This window comes from Equus przewalskii, chromosome 2 (genome assembly GCF_037783145.1).
Source record: "Equus przewalskii isolate Varuska chromosome 2, EquPr2, whole genome shotgun sequence".
Taxonomy (NCBI): domain Eukaryota; kingdom Metazoa; phylum Chordata; class Mammalia; order Perissodactyla; family Equidae; genus Equus; species Equus przewalskii.
In genome coordinates, this window is record NC_091832.1 from 36,566,487 (window position 1) to 36,582,674 (window position 16,188).

The 16,188-nt window shown below is 59.6% G+C and overlaps 1 protein-coding gene across 9 annotated transcripts in view; it reads right to left on the minus strand.

Annotated features, from left to right (window-relative positions):
* CROCC (ciliary rootlet coiled-coil, rootletin) overlaps positions 1–16,188 on the minus strand; it is a 52,480-nt gene that overhangs the window by 12,320 nt on the left and 23,972 nt on the right. For all 9 annotated transcript variants that reach the window (XM_070601513.1, XM_070601552.1, XM_070601545.1 and 6 more), the window contains 15 exons: positions 15,770–15,853; positions 15,102–15,335; positions 14,151–14,350; positions 11,577–11,759; positions 10,518–10,662; positions 9,656–9,802; positions 8,998–9,228; positions 8,041–8,234; positions 7,642–7,769; positions 6,358–6,527; positions 4,678–4,857; positions 3,769–3,903; positions 3,277–3,420; positions 2,621–2,859; positions 1,986–2,145 (listed from right to left, as the gene is read on the minus strand). In XM_070601513.1, the coding sequence (XP_070457614.1) occupies positions 1,986–2,145; positions 2,621–2,859; positions 3,277–3,420; positions 3,769–3,903; positions 4,678–4,857; positions 6,358–6,527; positions 7,642–7,769; positions 8,041–8,234; positions 8,998–9,228; positions 9,656–9,802; positions 10,518–10,662; positions 11,577–11,759; positions 14,151–14,350; positions 15,102–15,335; positions 15,770–15,853 (2,574 nt within the window). The remainder of the gene's footprint in view (positions 1–1,985; positions 2,146–2,620; positions 2,860–3,276; positions 3,421–3,768; positions 3,904–4,677; positions 4,858–6,357; positions 6,528–7,641; positions 7,770–8,040; positions 8,235–8,997; positions 9,229–9,655; positions 9,803–10,517; positions 10,663–11,576; positions 11,760–14,150; positions 14,351–15,101; positions 15,336–15,769; positions 15,854–16,188) is intronic.

Below are 16,188 nucleotides of genomic sequence, written 5' to 3' on the forward strand. Positions count from 1 at the left end.
CATGCCAGGTACCTGGGCACCAATGACCTCAGTTTACCACCTAATTCCCACTACCTACGACGGGGAGCCGGGGGAAGGAGTGTTAAAGCCCAAGGAGTTCTGCAGGGCAGCAACCACAGCTCCCTGGGTCACCTTTCACCTCTACAATGATGCCTACCTTTTTTTTTTTTTTTTTTTGATGAGAAAGATTAGCCCTGAGCTCACATCCACCAATCCTCCTCTTTTTTGCTGAGGAAGGCTGGTCCTGAGCTAACATCGTGCCCATCTTCCTCCACTTTATATGTGGGACACCTGCCACAGCATGGGCTTGACAAGTGGTGCATAGGTCTGCCCCTGGGATCCGAACCAGCAAACCTGGGCAGCCAAAGTGGAGTGCGCAAACTTAACCACTGAGCCATCGGGCTGGCCCCTGATGCCTACCTTTTATGGAGTGTTTCCCATGCACCCAGCCCGGTTCTAAGCACTTCAGCCACATATATTAACTCATTAATCTTCACACACCTCTATACAGGGTAGGTACTAGCATTATCCCTGTTTAACAGAAGAGAAAACTGGAGCTCAGAGAGGTGAAGTGACTTGCCCAAAGTCACACAGCCCACAAGCAGCAGACTGGGATTTGACCCCAGACAAGTCAAAAGTAAAGATGTATTCCAAGCCTCTCTTTCCCCATAGGAGCCGGGGGGAGGGGGGGGTCAGGCCAACGCACCCCACAGCCATAGCGAGGGGCACATGAGATCATGCTGCTGCCTGAAAAGCCCCGAGCAAGAGCCTGGCACACAAGTGTGAGCTCCTTGCAGGGATCCTGTGGTTTCCCAGGACTTCAGGCCACAGGACAGGGCTGGGGTGGAGGGGCCGTGGTGGGAGATGTGAGGATCCGTTCCTCAGGTTGTGAGGTCTCTGGGTAAAGCAGAGCGCAGGCTCCAAACGGGGCGGCTTCCCATCCTGCGGGTCTTCTAGTGGGAAAGGCTGAGCGCACACATCCAGGGCAGTGTGCAGTATACAGCAGGCGCTCGTTAAATGCTTGCTGTTGTTGATGAACTCGGAGAGCACCTAGCTCAGGGGTCAGCGAACCACCGGGCAAATCCCACTCGTCACCTGCTTCTGCGAGGCCTTGAGCGGAGGATGGTTTTCACATTTATAAAGAGTTGAAACTGGTTCATTTTCAAGTGGTTCAAAGAAAATCAAAAGAACACTGGGGCCAGCCCGGTGGCGCAGCAGTTAAGTGCACACATTCCGATTTGGAGGCCCGGGGTTCGCTGGCTGCAGACATGGCACCGCTTGGCAAGCCATGCTGTGGCAGGCGTCCCACATATAAAGTAGAGGAAGATGGGCACGGATGTTAGCTCAGGGCCAGGCTTCCTCAGCAAAAAGAGGAGGATTGGTGGTGGTTAGCTCAGGGCTAATCTTCCTCAAAAAAAAAAAAATTTAATTAATTAAAAAAAAAGAGGAAAGAAGAACACTATTTTGGACACATGAAATTATATAAAATTCAAATAATGTCCATACACAAAGTTTTCAGGGAACACACGCCACTGCAGTCCAGACTGTCTAGGACTCGTCCCCATCCCGATGGCAGACGTGAGAAGTGGCGACTGAGACTGGATGGTCCATGAGCTGGACAAATTTACTGTTGGGAGCTTTTCAAAAAAAGTGTGCCGGCTCCTGACCTAATATATGGGATCTGCACCTCGCTTTGTCCACAGATTCCTTTGAGAACTGGACAAGACCTCCGGACCCTCTCCTTGGCGAAATGTGAACGAGTACGTACACAGATGTAAACGCACACACGCACACATACGCATTCTTGCACCCGGTTTCGGGGGTTCCAGGACTCCTCAAAGCCAGGCCATCAATAGCAAGGTTAGGTAAGAAGGCGCCTAACAGCTCAAGCCCTTGGTCTTACATCGAGGGACCGTGGCTCCAGAAAGAGGCGCTGGCTCGGGTGCACACAGCAGGCGCCCAGGGAGGGTGGCGCGTGGGGGTACCTGCCGCCGCAGCTCCTGCAGTTCCCTCCGTGCCTCCAGCCGCGAGCGCTCCACCTCCTGCAGCCCAGCCCGCAGCTCCCCGGCCTCCTTGCCCATGGCCGCCCGGGCCTCCTCGAGGAGCGCCAGCTTCTGCTCCTTGTCCTCGTTGGCAAGCTTCAGGCTGGAGGGGGCAGAGGGCAGAGGTCAGAGGCAGCCCCAGGCCCGGGGAAGAGTATAGTGTGCGACTCTGCACAGAAGTCCCTTCCTGAATTCCTGGAATGAGGCTTGCTGGCTCACGGCCTGGAGATGCCAAGTGCCGCGGGCCCATGTGGCCCCGTCCTCAGCTGAGCCCTCGGCTGGGGCTGCGAGAGGCGGACCAGTGACTCCTGGTGGGAGGCAAGCTCTGGCCTCCAGGGTGATGACAGCAACTCAAGTCAGAGTCCGGACCCAACTCTGGGTCCCTCTCTCCCCTCCCCTCAGGCAGGAAAATCACCTAAAGCAACCCAAGTGCTGGGCTGTGGTTCGAGGGCAGAGACTCCCCAGCTCTGCGATTTCCCCAGGACCTTGGGGGTGAAATTAGGTTCCAGGGACAAGATTCAGGGCGAAGGATGGAACTCGGTGCAGGACTTGGGGCTGGTGCCCCCGCGTCACCCCACCTGACGCGCTCGCTCTCAGCCTTCTTCACTGCGGCCCGTAGCTCCTCGTTGGACCGCCGCAGGGCCTCGAGCTCCTTGGCACCCTCGCTCAGGCTGCGCCGCAGCTCACCCGCCTCCTGGCGCTGGGCCTCGCGCCCATCCTGGCCCTCGCGGACCCTGCGCTGGGCCTCCAGCAGCTCCCGCCGCAGGCCCTCGCGGGCGTCCTCCAGCAGGCGCAGCTGAGTCCGAAGCTCTTCTGCCTGTGAGGTCAGTGCGTGCCCACAGGACAGGGTTGGGCCCCACCCAAGCCGGGCCTTGGCGGAACCCGGCCCGTACCTGGATCCCTGGCCATGGGGCGCCCGCCCTGTCCCTCTGCAGTGACTCAGATCGCAGATGGGAGTTAGGATTTGGGGCAACACATGCTGGAATTGGCAGGATTTTGGTCTGAAATGACCATCAATCAGGATTGTCCTTGGAATGACATCAAGAGGGCAGGGACCCCTCCAGCTCCTCCTTGAGCACCCCGAGTCCCACATGTACACAATAGCTACTTAATAAATGCTTGCTGCCTCCTTTCCAAGTTGGCCATTCATTTATCCTCAAATGCAGGGAGAAATCTGACCCTCTTCGAGGCACTCAGGGTGCGCGCTAGGGAGAGGGTCGGGGCGGACGCTCACCTCACGCAGGCAGGAGTCTCGCTGCCGGCCCACGTCGCGGGCCTGCTCTCGCAGCCTCTTCACCTCCTGGGCGTGGGCCGCGGTGGCCTCCTCCAGCTGGGCCCGCAGGTCCCGCAGCTCGGATGTCAGGGCATTCACGGTGCTCTAGGACACAGGGCTCCTCAGAGGGTCCTGCGGTACCCCCTCCCCCTGCCACTCCCAACTGGGCTAGCTGAACTGCCCACTTTCAGCCCCAAACCCAGCCACCCAGGCTGGCCTGCCAGACCCTCGGTTGATCCCTCGAGGCCTAATGAGTGCTGACCACGTGGCTGGTCTCCCTTAGACTAGAGGATGCACCGGGGCAGAGGTGTTCCCCCTCCCTCAGATGGGGACCCCCCCTAGCCTGGAGGCTTCCCCAGGGCAGACCCATGCCTCCCCCTCAGACGAGGGCTCCTCCAGGCAGGCTTGTGCCTCCCGGCTCAGACAGAGGCCCACTTGCCCGGCCTGTCCTACCCGGTCTTGCTCCTGCCGGCTCTGAGCATCTCGCTTCTGCCGCTCCATCTCCAGGGAGACAGCGGCCAGGCTGTGCTGGGTACCCATCAACTTCTCTGACAGCGCTGTCTTCTCAGACTCCTTCAGGGACAGGGCCTGGGCAGAGGCAGGGAGCAAAGGGCTTGGGGGCTCGGTTGGTCTTGGGGGCATGCTCAGGCCTTCCCCTACCCTGTCCTGGGAAACACGTCCATGGGGGCTTGGTGCCTCGACTGGGTCACCACAGGTGGACCGGGGGCAGAGGTGCGGCCTCACCCCTCTGTGGCCTCAGAACAGGGCACCACCGCAGTCACAGCGCCTCTGGACCAGAACACAACTTAGCGATCTCCCCGACCTGCTGCAGCAGTCCTGAAGCAGGACCCCTCGCTACTCCCATCTTACAGATGACGACACTGAGCCTCAAAGAGGTAAAGGGACTCGCCCAGGGTGACACAGCGGGCGAGGAGAAGCGATGGGCGCAGGCTGCCCTGTTTCCACTACGTTATGGGAAAGTCAGGAGTTAGTTCTTTTGGAGGTGGGTCAGCTGACACACGTGGGCAGCGCGGGGGCGGCTCAGGAGACAGGCGTGGGGCTGCCGTGCCCAGCCTGGGGGAGGAGGCATGGGAGAATGAGGGTCAGCTTCCCTGGAACCAATGCTCGTGGTGTCACACCTGTGGCGGCCGCTCAGCCCGGTCCCACCATGGCAGGCACGGCTCACTGAACAGCGTCTCAGCGACGCTTCACAAACACCCCTCGGGTTCCCCATCCTGCAGGGGAGGAAACTGAAGCCCAGGCAGGGACTCCGGGCTCCTTGCTGCTGGGTGGCTGAGGGGGACTGGCGCCAGAACAGGGGCCCCCGGGACAGCGGCGGAGGCCTCGCCACGGCTCACACACCTGCTGCTTCTCGCTCTCGGCCAGGAGGAGGCCCTCGTCCCGCTCCTGCTGCAGGGCCGCGATCTCCTCGCTCAGCTCTTCCTTCTCGGCCTCCAGCCGGGCCAGCAGCTCTTCCCGCTCCTGCTGCAGCTGACTCTGCAGCTGGGCCCGCTCTACCTCCAGCTCCCGCCACGCCGCCTCCTGGGGGCCAGGCCCAGGCACGTGTGAGCCCCGAGGCTGGGCCCGGGCAGGCCCTCGCCAACCTCAGGGCAGCAAGGGCCACCTGCACCCCAGACCCTGAGAGACAGGGAAGGTAACCAGGTAAACTACAAGGTGAGGTCGGTGATAAGGGCTGTGACCGGGACATGCTAGGGCTCTGCGAGCCCCAAGGAGCAGCAGCACCTGGCCTGGGGTCAGAGAGTGTTTCCTGGACAGAGATGAGCAGTGAGCCAGGTAAAGAAAAGCAAAAGAGCCCCAGGCCCAGAGCACAGCCCCAGAGCAGACCTGGAGGAAAGAGGAAACACGACGGACAGGGAAAGCGCAATCTTTAAGGTCACTGGAGCCTGGACCACGAGGGGGACATGGCGAGGGATGGGGCCAGAGCCACGCGGTAGCCAGGCCAGACCGGGCCTTATGGGCTGTTGAGAGGAATGGGCCCGACTCTGAAGACAGTGGGGGCAACAGAGAGCCTCAAGCCAGGGTGACGAGGAGCAACCTGAATTTTAGACTAGGGGGCTGTTCAGAAGCTGTGGAAGGGGGCCCGGGGTCGGCGTAGAGGGGAGTTGGGCCGGCTGTGAGGAATGAAGGGGTCTGGGGGTGGGTAGAACCCACAGGCAGAGAACAGCCCACTCGGGGTCCACAGGGGTGCCTGGCCCCAGCGCCCTGGTGAAAACAGACCCAGGCGCCCCGTCTTCAAATGCTTTGCCGCCACCTGCTGGAGAAGTGGGATACTATCTACCCAAATCCAAGAAGGGTACAGGGTGAAGGGCACCCCCTGGAGTCGTGCAGCCTGAACCTCTGTCGGAGGCAGCCGGGTCCAAGATGGGTCCCGAAGTCCCTCTGGGGAGCATTTCGGTACCATAATAATAATAACCACCAGCATTTATGGAGCATTTACGAAGTGCTAGTCACTATGCTAAGCCCGTTGTACAGATTATTTCATCTCATCCTCACACTATCCTACACTAGCATCGTCCCCATTGTTACGGATGGGAGATGAAGGCACAGAGACCTTAGGTAACATAACTAGTATGTGGCCACGATCAGGTCCAAATCCAGCCAATATAACTCCAGAGCCGGTGTCTTTAGACAGCTCTGTTCTCTCTTCTAGTAACCTGGCCTGTCATCACCTTTCTATGTGCTCAGGTTCCAGAATGATCTTTCATATGCAAACAGCACTTCTCAGCAAATGAAAGTGCTTTCCTACTCTACATTAGGTCAGCACTTCCCAAATGTGGCTGTGGACCCCCTGCATCAGGATCACCAGGGCCAGAGTAGATTTGGGACCTGGGAATCTGCATGTTTGATAAGGCATCCCCGATGGACCCTGCCAGCGTCCCCCAGGGCCTCTGGGACAGAGATGAAGCTCCATTTCACAGATCTGGAGGCTGAGGCAGAGTGAGAAGGATGATTCGCCTGAGGTCACAGAGGAAACAGTTCAGAGCCCTGCCCGCCCTGACCCAGGGACCCTGCTGCCCGAACCTTCTCTCGCTGGAGTCGCTGCAAGTCCTCCTCATGGGCTGCCCGCTGCTCCCGCAGAGAGGCCTGGGCCTCCCGCTCAGCCTGAACCAGCTTCTGGGCCATCAGCTCCTTGTCCAGAGCCACTTTCTCCTCTGCAGTGGTCATCTGCAGCCGCAGGCCCGCCAGCTCCCCTGCACAGGAGGGATGGGAGGAAGGGACAGGCTTGGGTCAGCACCTCCGTGTGGGCCAGCAGACGCAGGCCAGGTGAGCCCTGTGGGCAAAATCCCAGAGGCCAGAGGGCAAGCCTGGCATCTGGGCTGGGTTCCTTTGGAGAAGCTTCTCGCCCTCTCTGGGCCTCACTTTCCCCACCTGCCGAAGGGGCCTAACTGGCCCTGTCCTCCTCCCTACCTACCTGGAACGGCATCAAAGGGATGAAAGGACTGAGGAGGTGGCCCTCGTTATTGTGCTTACTGTGGGTCAGGCACCTGGCTGAGCACTTGACGGATCTAATCTCACCACAGCGTCATAACATGCCTAGGTACCACATCTCCTCCCCAATTCACAGATGAGGAATTGGAAGCTCAGAGGAGACAGGTAATTTCCCAGAGCTGCACAGCATTCCATAGGACATCTCCTTTAACGACTGATGGCCTTAAACATACTTGGTGGACTGTTGACTGTCAGCACTAATGGAGGTGACCATGGGGAGGGTGTACCCCACTGTGGACAACCTGCAAACCATCTCGGGGTCAGAAGCCCACCAGAGACTCGGTCAGCATTTCCCTTCCTGGTTCTGCCCGGCTCAGGTGGACATGGACAGGAAAGTTAACTTTCACAGCCCACGTAGCTGCTTAGTAAATGTTTGATGAGCGAGAAGAAGCCGAGTTCAGAGACTGAGTGGGGAACGTGGAGGGAAACAGGGCTGGGATGGCGGGGCCAAGAGAGTCATCGGAAAAGCAGTCGATGCTCTACAGAAACCACAACTCTCGAAGGCCCTGATGACGATAAACAGCAGCCACCATTGGCCAAGCCAGGCACTGTGCCGCGGCCGCCACATGCCTGTCTCACCTCATCCTGGCGACAGCCTTAGAGGGCGGGCACTATCACCTCGACTGTCAGATGAGGAGGCTGCGGCCCAGAGAGGGGAGAAGCGGCTTGCTCAAGAAAGCCCAGATCTAAGTGGCAGCAGCCAGGACTGGAACGTCCAAAGCCAGTGCTCCCAACTTCCCTAAGAGCCCAGAACTCCACGGCTTACAGCCTGGGCTCGAGCCTGGTGTTCCCTCCGCCCAGCCCTGGTCCCCATACCAGTCAGGGTCTCCTTGGCCAGCAGCAGGGCCTGCCCGTCTGCTTCCAGCTGCTCCCGGCGGGCCTCGAGCTGGGCCAGCTGCCGCTGCACCTCGAACAGACCGCTCTCCAGGGCCTCTTTCTCCACGCTGAGGCACACACAGTCCCCGAGGCCTCAGGACTCAGCCGCCCAGGCCCAGGAAACTGCCGATCCCAGGGCGTGGCCAGCTGTGGGGCAGGTGCCAGCCTACCTGCCCAGCCAGGCCCCCGCTGCCTGGGGTAGCCCGAGCCATAGCTAGGGCATGTTGGCAAGCCTGGCTCCTAAGTAACTACCCCGCGGGCTGATGCCAGGGCGTGGCTGGTCACTGTGTGGCCCACGCAGACCCCCCAGGGTGGGCTTGGCAGACCCCATGGCCTTACCGCAGGCGTGTGGCCTCCTCCGACAGGGTCCGCCCTTCTCGCTCAGCTGCCGCCAGCTGCACTGCCAGGCCGGCCCGCTCCTTGGCCAGCGCCTCCTTCTCCCGGGCTGCCCGCTCCAGCGCCTCCACCTGCCGTTGCATCTCCCGCCGTGCCTGCTCCAGCTCCTGCTCCCTCCCGTTTAGCTGCCGGGAGAGCTGGCCCCCACCCAGGCCCCGTGAGCCCCAGCCTGCTCATCATGCAGCACCCCAACCCAGCCTGACCCAGCCGCAGCCTGGCAGGCAGGAGACCCGGGTTCGAGCCCAGGCTCTGCCCTGACATGCTGGTGTGCACTTGGGCAAATCATAGCCTTCTCTGAGCCTGCAATGCACAAGCGTGCAAAAATGAGGGTCCTCACTCAGTTCGGGCAGTTTCAGGACCCTTTCTGTACCCTAAAATGTCCAGAGAAGCTGAATACATAAAACAAGACCAAAGGCAAGCTGCTCTGCAGGCCTCATAGGAACCTGGAGCCCTGTTCCCTGTGCCCCACGGCCCATCTCCTAGAGGCCCTTCCCAGGAACTGGGTCCTCGAGGACAGACACCGATGAAGGTCCCTGGATCCCTAAAACCCTAAGGTCCCTTCCAGCTATGACATCCCACCAAGTCTAAGAGCCCGACTCTAAAGTTCTCTGCCTACCGTCACATCATCCACCTTTACTGAGGGCTGAGCTGCCCATCAAGCGCTCACACGGGGCACTCTTTAGAACAACCCTGGTGATCAGAACTACGAGCCCCATGTCACAGATGGGGTGACTGAGGCACGGGGAGGATGGGGAGCTTGCCCAAGGCCCAGCCAGTAGAGGTAGGGCTGGATTAAACCCAGAATCGGGCTCCCAAGCCTGTGACTTACCCCAGGACAGGATGGGAGGCTGGGGGCCTGGAACCCCTTCCCCACGGCTCCCCTCCCCCCGAGACACCCACCTGGGCCAGCTGCTCCTGCAGCCGGCTGCGCTCCTGGCGGAGCGCGGGGAGCTGGTGCTCCAGGCTCTCCCGGGCCTGCTCTGCTGCCCGCAGGGAACCCTCCAGGCCCTGCCGCTCCACCTCCTGTTCCAGCCGCAGCTGCTCCAGCCGCTCCTGCTCCTCCCGGGCCAGGGCGGCCTCCTGCTCCACCTGCCGCTGCCGGCCCAGCAGGGCCGCCTTCTCCTCTTCCAGCTGTGGGGCCAGCGGAGGCGTACGAGCAGATCAGCCGAGCGCCTCCACCCGGGGAACGGGGTGCCACTCCGGCCCAAGGATGCCGCCTCCACCCACCCACGTATCACAGCCAGCCGGGGGAGCCTCCCTTGGGGAAAGGACAGTGCCCTTGAGCCTGTGGACACTGGGGAGGGGGGAGTAGAGAGGAGGGCCCCCAGAGCCGCTTTTCTCTCAGACTGTAAGAGAGAAGACAGACAGACAGAGTCAGAGACAGAAAGAGAGGGGACCAAGACAGACAGGTGCTGGGACAGAGATGTGCAGGGAGATGTGCGGCGAGGCAGGGTGCAGGGGGGTGTGGGCCGAGGCTGGGCCGGGGACGCCTCGGTGGGGTCTCTCTGAATGGGGAGGACGAGGCTGAGACAGGTGCGCCCGGTGGCACCCGGCATACCTGGGCGACGAGGCGGTTCAGACCCAGCTTGTCCTGGGCGAGGCTCTCGTTGAGGGCGCTCAGCTTGGACAAGGAGTCCCGCAGGGAGGCCTCCTCGGCCCTCAGCTTGGTCATTGAGAGCTCCAGCTCCACGCGGCCAGCCTCGGCCTGCAGGGTCGGGACCAAGGTGGCCAGAGACGGTCAGGCAGGGAGAGATGCAGAGGGAAGGGGAGAGACGGGGAGAGACAGGAAAAGATGTGCAGAGACACAGAGACACAGGAGAGATGGGGAGAAAGGCAGAGAGATGGGGAGAGCAGGAGGGAGGGGTGGGAGAGAAACGAGGAGAGGCACGGACAGACAGGGCCCTCAGAGATGGGGAGGGGACCGAAGAAGACACACACGAGACAGAAAGCGATGGTGCAGACGGCCTGCTGCCTACAAAGCTGCTTAGAAGAAGCCGCCCCCTCAGCTGTGCAAGAACAAATGAACTGGGCTCACGCTGTGGGGCAGGGCCACGGGGTCCCCAGAGCGGGGTTTAGGGGCAGGCTACTCAGGGCCCAGACTACAGGGAGGGGGGCAGGCACCCACCAGGGACTGTGGCCCCAACTCTCAGAGACCCCAGGACCTGTGTCCAGAGATGGGACTGGGTGACCTGAGCTGCAGGCACTGGCCCAGGAGCATTTGGAAAAGCAGGGAAATGACCACTAACAGAGGTCACTCTGTGGCCTGGGTCAAAGGTCAGCCTGTGTCCGAAAGGAAGGGCTCAGTCTATGACCAGGGTCAGGGGTCAGACAGAAATAGGGGTCAGTCTGCAGCCAGTGTGAGAAGGCCCGGGGCTGAGGGTGGAGGAAAGCGGGTGGTCGTGTGGCAGACAGGGACCCACCTTGGTCAGCGCCTCGGCCACCTCGGCCTTCTCCGCCTGCAGCACGTCCCGCTGCAACGTGGCACAGCCCAGCGCCTCCCTCACCTCCACCAGCTCCTTCGCCAGCCCTGAGCGCTTCCCTTCCAGCTGCTCTAGCTGTCGATGGCTGTGGGACAGAGGGCGGGCAGGTGCCCCAGGTCACTCCCTGAGTCTCCCGCAGCCAGACAAGCTGGAGCGGGCCGGGGACCAGGCCCGAGGCAGGAGCCCTGAGGACAAGAGTCTCACCCACAAGGGCAGCCAAGCCCACCAGCTTTTGGCTCTGGGCCTCAGTTTTCACATCTGCAAAATGGAGTAACACCTGCCTTGTGAAGCTATTATAAGGATCCATGACCTATTGAACAGGAAGTGCTTAAAGAATGACTGACACATCTCCCCGAGGGCCTTCTGAAACGAGTATAACACCTGCTACCACAGTGTACTAACGTCACTGTTACCTATATCTCAGAGAAGTAAACAGTGCAAGGGTCAAGAGGTTAACTCTGAAGGCAGAACACATGGGCACAAATCCTGGCTCTTCTACTAACTAGCTGTGTGATCTTGGGCAAGTTACATGACCTCTCTGTGTCTCAGTTTCACCTTCCATAAAATGGGGGTAACAACAGCTCCTACATCAGAGTTATCATGAGGGTTAAATAAGAGAATCCCGGTGCTTAAAATGGCGTCTGGTGGGCTAGTAACATTAGCGTTAATATTAGTAATATTAACATTAATATTATTACCATATCTTTAAATTTTTTAAAAATATTAATATTACTACTGTCACTTTAGTTATGGTTGTCATCATCATCCACATTCTACCTCCTACCAATTCTCCAATCCTAGATAAGTGACTATACATCCCTGAGCCTCAGTTTCCCCAAATGGGGCTGGTTAGAAGACCCTACATCAGAGGGGTGCTGTGAGGACCCTTCAAGACGGCAGGGAGCCAGGACACAGGAGCTGCTCCCTAACCCCAGGGACGCTGTCGGGAGCCCCAAGGCCCATTCGAGCGCCCGGGCAGGGAGGCCAGAAGCCACTCGCCTGCGCTCGAGCTCCCTGTGCGTCCGCGCGCCGTCCTGCGCGGCGTCCTCCCGCTCTTCCTCCAGCCGGTCCCGCTGGCGCCGCAGCTCCTCCTGGGTCGCCTGCAGCTTCTCCCGCTCCTGCCGCAGCTCCTCTGCCTGCTGCTGGGCCGCCTGCAGGCTGTGGGCCAGGCTGTCCTTCTCCCTGCAGCACGGGGACAGGGGGAGCCGAGGGCTGCTGCGGCTGCTCTCTCTGGGGCAGATGGTGCCCCCGCCCTAGCCAGGAGCCACGTCCGTCATCCTCTAAGGCCTCCGCCTCCAGGAAACCTTCCCTGATCCTGCCATGGCCAACTCATTTCATGCACGTCTCCCAGGAGCTGACCCTTCCCAGCAGAGGGAACCCGGCTTTCCTTCTCCCTCACTCCGCCGACTAGGAGGCCCAGTGGAACAGATGGAGCCCCTGGCATATCGCGCACCACCCCACCAGGTTGAAGAGGCCACGCCAGGCTCCTGGGACACACGGGTAACTCTGCCGCCAGCTCCACTAGTCCACATGACAGGAAGTGGCCCTACAGCACCCCTGCCCCTCAATTCCGGGAGGCCCCACAGAGCTGGGTCTGCCCAGGTCCCACAGCTTCCTGCTGCACGGGCAGGGGAGGGAGGAGCAGCAACTGGGAGCTCTGAAGATCCACAGAGCGTTGCCATTTCCTCCAACCCCGGCAATCACGAGCAACGGACGGGGCGCGTCCTGAAGGCCTCCTTCGGAGCCACTGGGGTTTCTAGCTCAGGCTGGGGGCTGACCACTGTCATATCCTCCAACGCCCCACCCATCCACTCGGAGTGGAAGCCCGTAAGCACACTAGATACGAAGGTTGGCAGTAGCTGGGAAAAACATGCAACATCGTGTTAAGGAAAACCAGCAGAATGGAAAATGAGGTGTCCACTGCGAACACAACTATATAAAGAGCCCCCTCCTTCCAGGGCACAGGAAGCATTGGTTTGGCTATGAGATGGACCTGACTTCCACTTCCATCCCCAGCCACATCGCTGGGCGAGTCTCTCAACCCTGGGGCAATAACGGTTCTGCACCGAGTGAATTTGACGGGGAGCCGAACTGAGATCATCCAGGTAAAGCAAGTGGCGATGAGCCTGGCACACAGTAGGTGGACAGGAAATGCTTTCTACCTCACCGCCAGGAAACACAACAGGAAGCAAGACCAGCACACCAACAGGGGTGACGACGGGCAGGCGAGGCTGAGAGGAGGTTTCACCTTTTTATTTCCCCTCCATTTCTCATACTTTTTATTACACGGTTACATTTACCAAGAGAAACACTGAAAAACAACAACAAAAAATAAAAAACAACCAGGCAGCTAAGAGATGGCTAATTTGTCTCAAAAATCTCCAAGAAACAGAGTCTAGAACAGTGCTGTTGATAGAACTGCTGGAGGGCGCCCTCATCCACTGCCGGAGGGAATGCAAACTGGTGCGGCCGCTACGGAAACAGCAGGGAAAGTCCTCAAAAAACGAAAAATAGAACTTCCATGCGATCCAGCTAGCCCACCACTGAGGATTTACCCAAAGAACAGGAAATCAACAATTCAAAGAGATTTATGCACCGCTATGTTCACTGCAGCATTATTCACGATAGCGAAGACATGGAAGGAACCCAAGTGCCCATCGACTGATGAATGGATAAAGAAGATGTGGTATATATATACAATGGAATACTACTCAGCCATAGAAAAAACGAAATCATGCCATTTGCAACAAGATGGATGGATCTTGAGGGTATTATGTTAAGTGAAATAAGCCAGACAGAGAAAGATAAGCACTGTATGATTTCACCCACTTGTAGAAGATAAACAAACACATGGACAAACAGAACAGATGAGTGGTTACCAAAGGGACACATATGTAAGGTGACAGACAAAAAATAGACCATTGGTGGTGAGCACGATGCAGTCTATAGAGAAACGGATATATAATAACGTACACCTGAAATTACACAATGTTATAAACCAGTATGACCGCAATAAAATAATAAAAATTTTTTAAAAAGCCAAGGAATAAAAAAATCCATCCATGGGGCAGCCCAGTGGCGCAGCGGTTAAGTTCGCATGTTCCACTTCTCGGTGGCCTGGGGTTCGCCAGCTCGGATCCCGGGTGTGGACATGGCACCGCTTGGCAAACACTATCCTGTGGTAGGCGTCCCACGTATAGAGGAAGATGGGCATGGATGTTAGCTCAGGGCCAGTCTTCCTCAGCAAAAAGAGGAGGATTGACAGTAGTTAGCTCAGGGCTAATCTCCCTCAAAAAAAAAAAATCCATCCAGATCAACAACAAAAAAAACAAAAACAAACTCTTTGAGATAGAAATGTTCTGTAGCCATATGTGGCTACTGAGCACTTGAAATGTGGCTAGTGCAACTGAAAGACTGAATTTCTACTTTTAAAAATTTTTAATCAACTTAAATTTAACAGCCACCCACGGCTACTTGCCACCACATTAGTTCAAATCCACATGTCTGTAGGCTGGGGCTAGCGTTAGGCGCAGGTTGATTCTGCAGAGGCCCCACCTCCGACCCCCCGGGCACCTGCTCAGGAGGTCGACATTGCTCCGCAGGCGCTGGGCCTCGCGCTGGGCGTCCTCATGGGCCTGGGTGGCCCCGTCGGCCTTGTCCCGCAGACGCTGCAGCTGGTCCTCTAGGGCGCGGCGCTCGCTCTCGCTGTCACTAAGCTGCTTCCGCAGGGTGCCCAGGAGGTCCTGGCTGGCCTCATAGCGCCCCCGCATGTCCTGCGGCGTGGGAATCACTGGGTCTGGGGAACCTAGGAGGCTCCTAGTGCCCGCCTCCTCTCTGCTAGTTCCAGGTACGTACACCAGCCTACTCTGTGGCCTGGGCCTGGGGCTAAGCCCCCAGACTAGGTTTCACTTCCCTTCGCTGTGCCCCTCACCACCCTCCCGGGCCCTCTGCCACAGCTCTGAGTCTCCATCTCCCTGGGGTCCCCAGCAACTGGGACCGAAGCCCTCAGGATGCCAGACAAACCACCAAGCCCGCTCCTTCCTCTCCCGGGTTCTGACTCTACCCCAGGCTTCTCTCATCCCAGGCTGACTCCTCCTCCCAGGCCTTTTCCCAGGGTCCTAGCTCCATCTGTCCTGGAACCTCATCTTCCTTTCTCTACCAGGACTCTAGCTCAGCCCCAGGCCCCTCACTCCCCAGGCCCCGCCCCCAGTTGCCCAAGCCCCTCCCACTCTGAGCTCAGATTCTGCCCCAGAGCTCACCGCCTCCCAGGGTCCTGATTCAGTTGCTCTCTCAGGGCCCTGGCCCCGCCCCTGGGCTGCCTAAGCCCCTCCCCCAGGGCCTGGCCCCACCCCCAGAGGCCTGGCCCCACCCCCAGAGGCCTGGCCCCGCCCCCGGGCTGCCCAAGCCCCACCCCCAGGGCCCTGGCCCCACCCCCAGAGGCCTGGCCCCGCCCCCGGGCTGCCCAAGCCCCACCCCCAGGGCCCCGGCCCCGGCCCCGCCCCGGGACGCTCAGGCCCCAGCTACCTGGACCTGCAGCTGGCGCTTGTGCAGGGCGGAGTGGATGAGGGCGAGCGTGGAGGAGTCGGAGCAGGCGGGGGACGGGCCTCGGCGGGGGGAACGGCCGCGGCCGGGCGAGGAGCGCCGCGGCGGGGACGGGGTCCGGGGGCCCGAGAGCCCCCGCAGGCTGCCGTCCGACGCGTCCGCCGTGTGCTCGGAGCCGCTTAGCTGGACGCCGCTCTCCATGTCCGACAGGACGGCCTGAGGGTGGGGTAGGGAGGCCGAAGGAGGGCAGCCGCGGGGTTAGTTGGGCAGGGAAGCCCAGGCGAGGCCGCGGGGCCACGTGTCCAGCTTCATCTCAAACTCTGCAGCACATTCTAAGCCCTCTTCCTACAAGAAGTCTTCCTGATTCCACCTCCACTAGCTCACAGTCTTCAGCCCGCCAGATGAGGCCTCCCATTCATTGATAAGACGTTGTTCAGTATTCCTCACAGATGGGCCCAGAAAGTCCCCCGCCTCTCCTCAGACCGGGGGCTCCCCCGACAGCGGGCGCCAGGCAGCCTGGATCTCCAGGTCCCCCACCCACTTGCAGTTCAGCTCACGGCCACCAGAGGGCGTGGTGGCCCCGGATGCCTGGCCCTGCCCTCCCCAGGGTTCCCCCCTCCAGCCCTCTCCTGCTCCCTCCAGCCGCGCACCTGTGCCAGGTCCCTCAGGGTCTGCTGCAGCCCCTCTCCATCCTCTGTCTCCAGGGCCGCCTGCTCCTGGAGCCGCAGGGACTCCTGGAGTGATGTTACGGAGACAGAAAGGGGGTCAGGGCCTCTGACCTAGTCTGAAACCCAACCTTCTTCTCCCTCCCTGGTCCACCCACGATACCGTGGCCTCTAAGGCCGTGCCCATAGGCTACCACTTGGTAGACCCCACAGCAGCCCCAGTGCCCTCACTGAATAGACTAGGCCCAGAGAAGTGCAGCATCCTGCCCCAGGTCACACAGCCTATTGGAGAAGAGCTAGACATAGAACCCAGGCCAGACCCCACAGAGAAGGGTGACTGACCCAGGTGGTACACTTAAGGAGTGTCCCTGTGGTGGGGAGGCAGCTGAGTTCCAAGAGAAAGA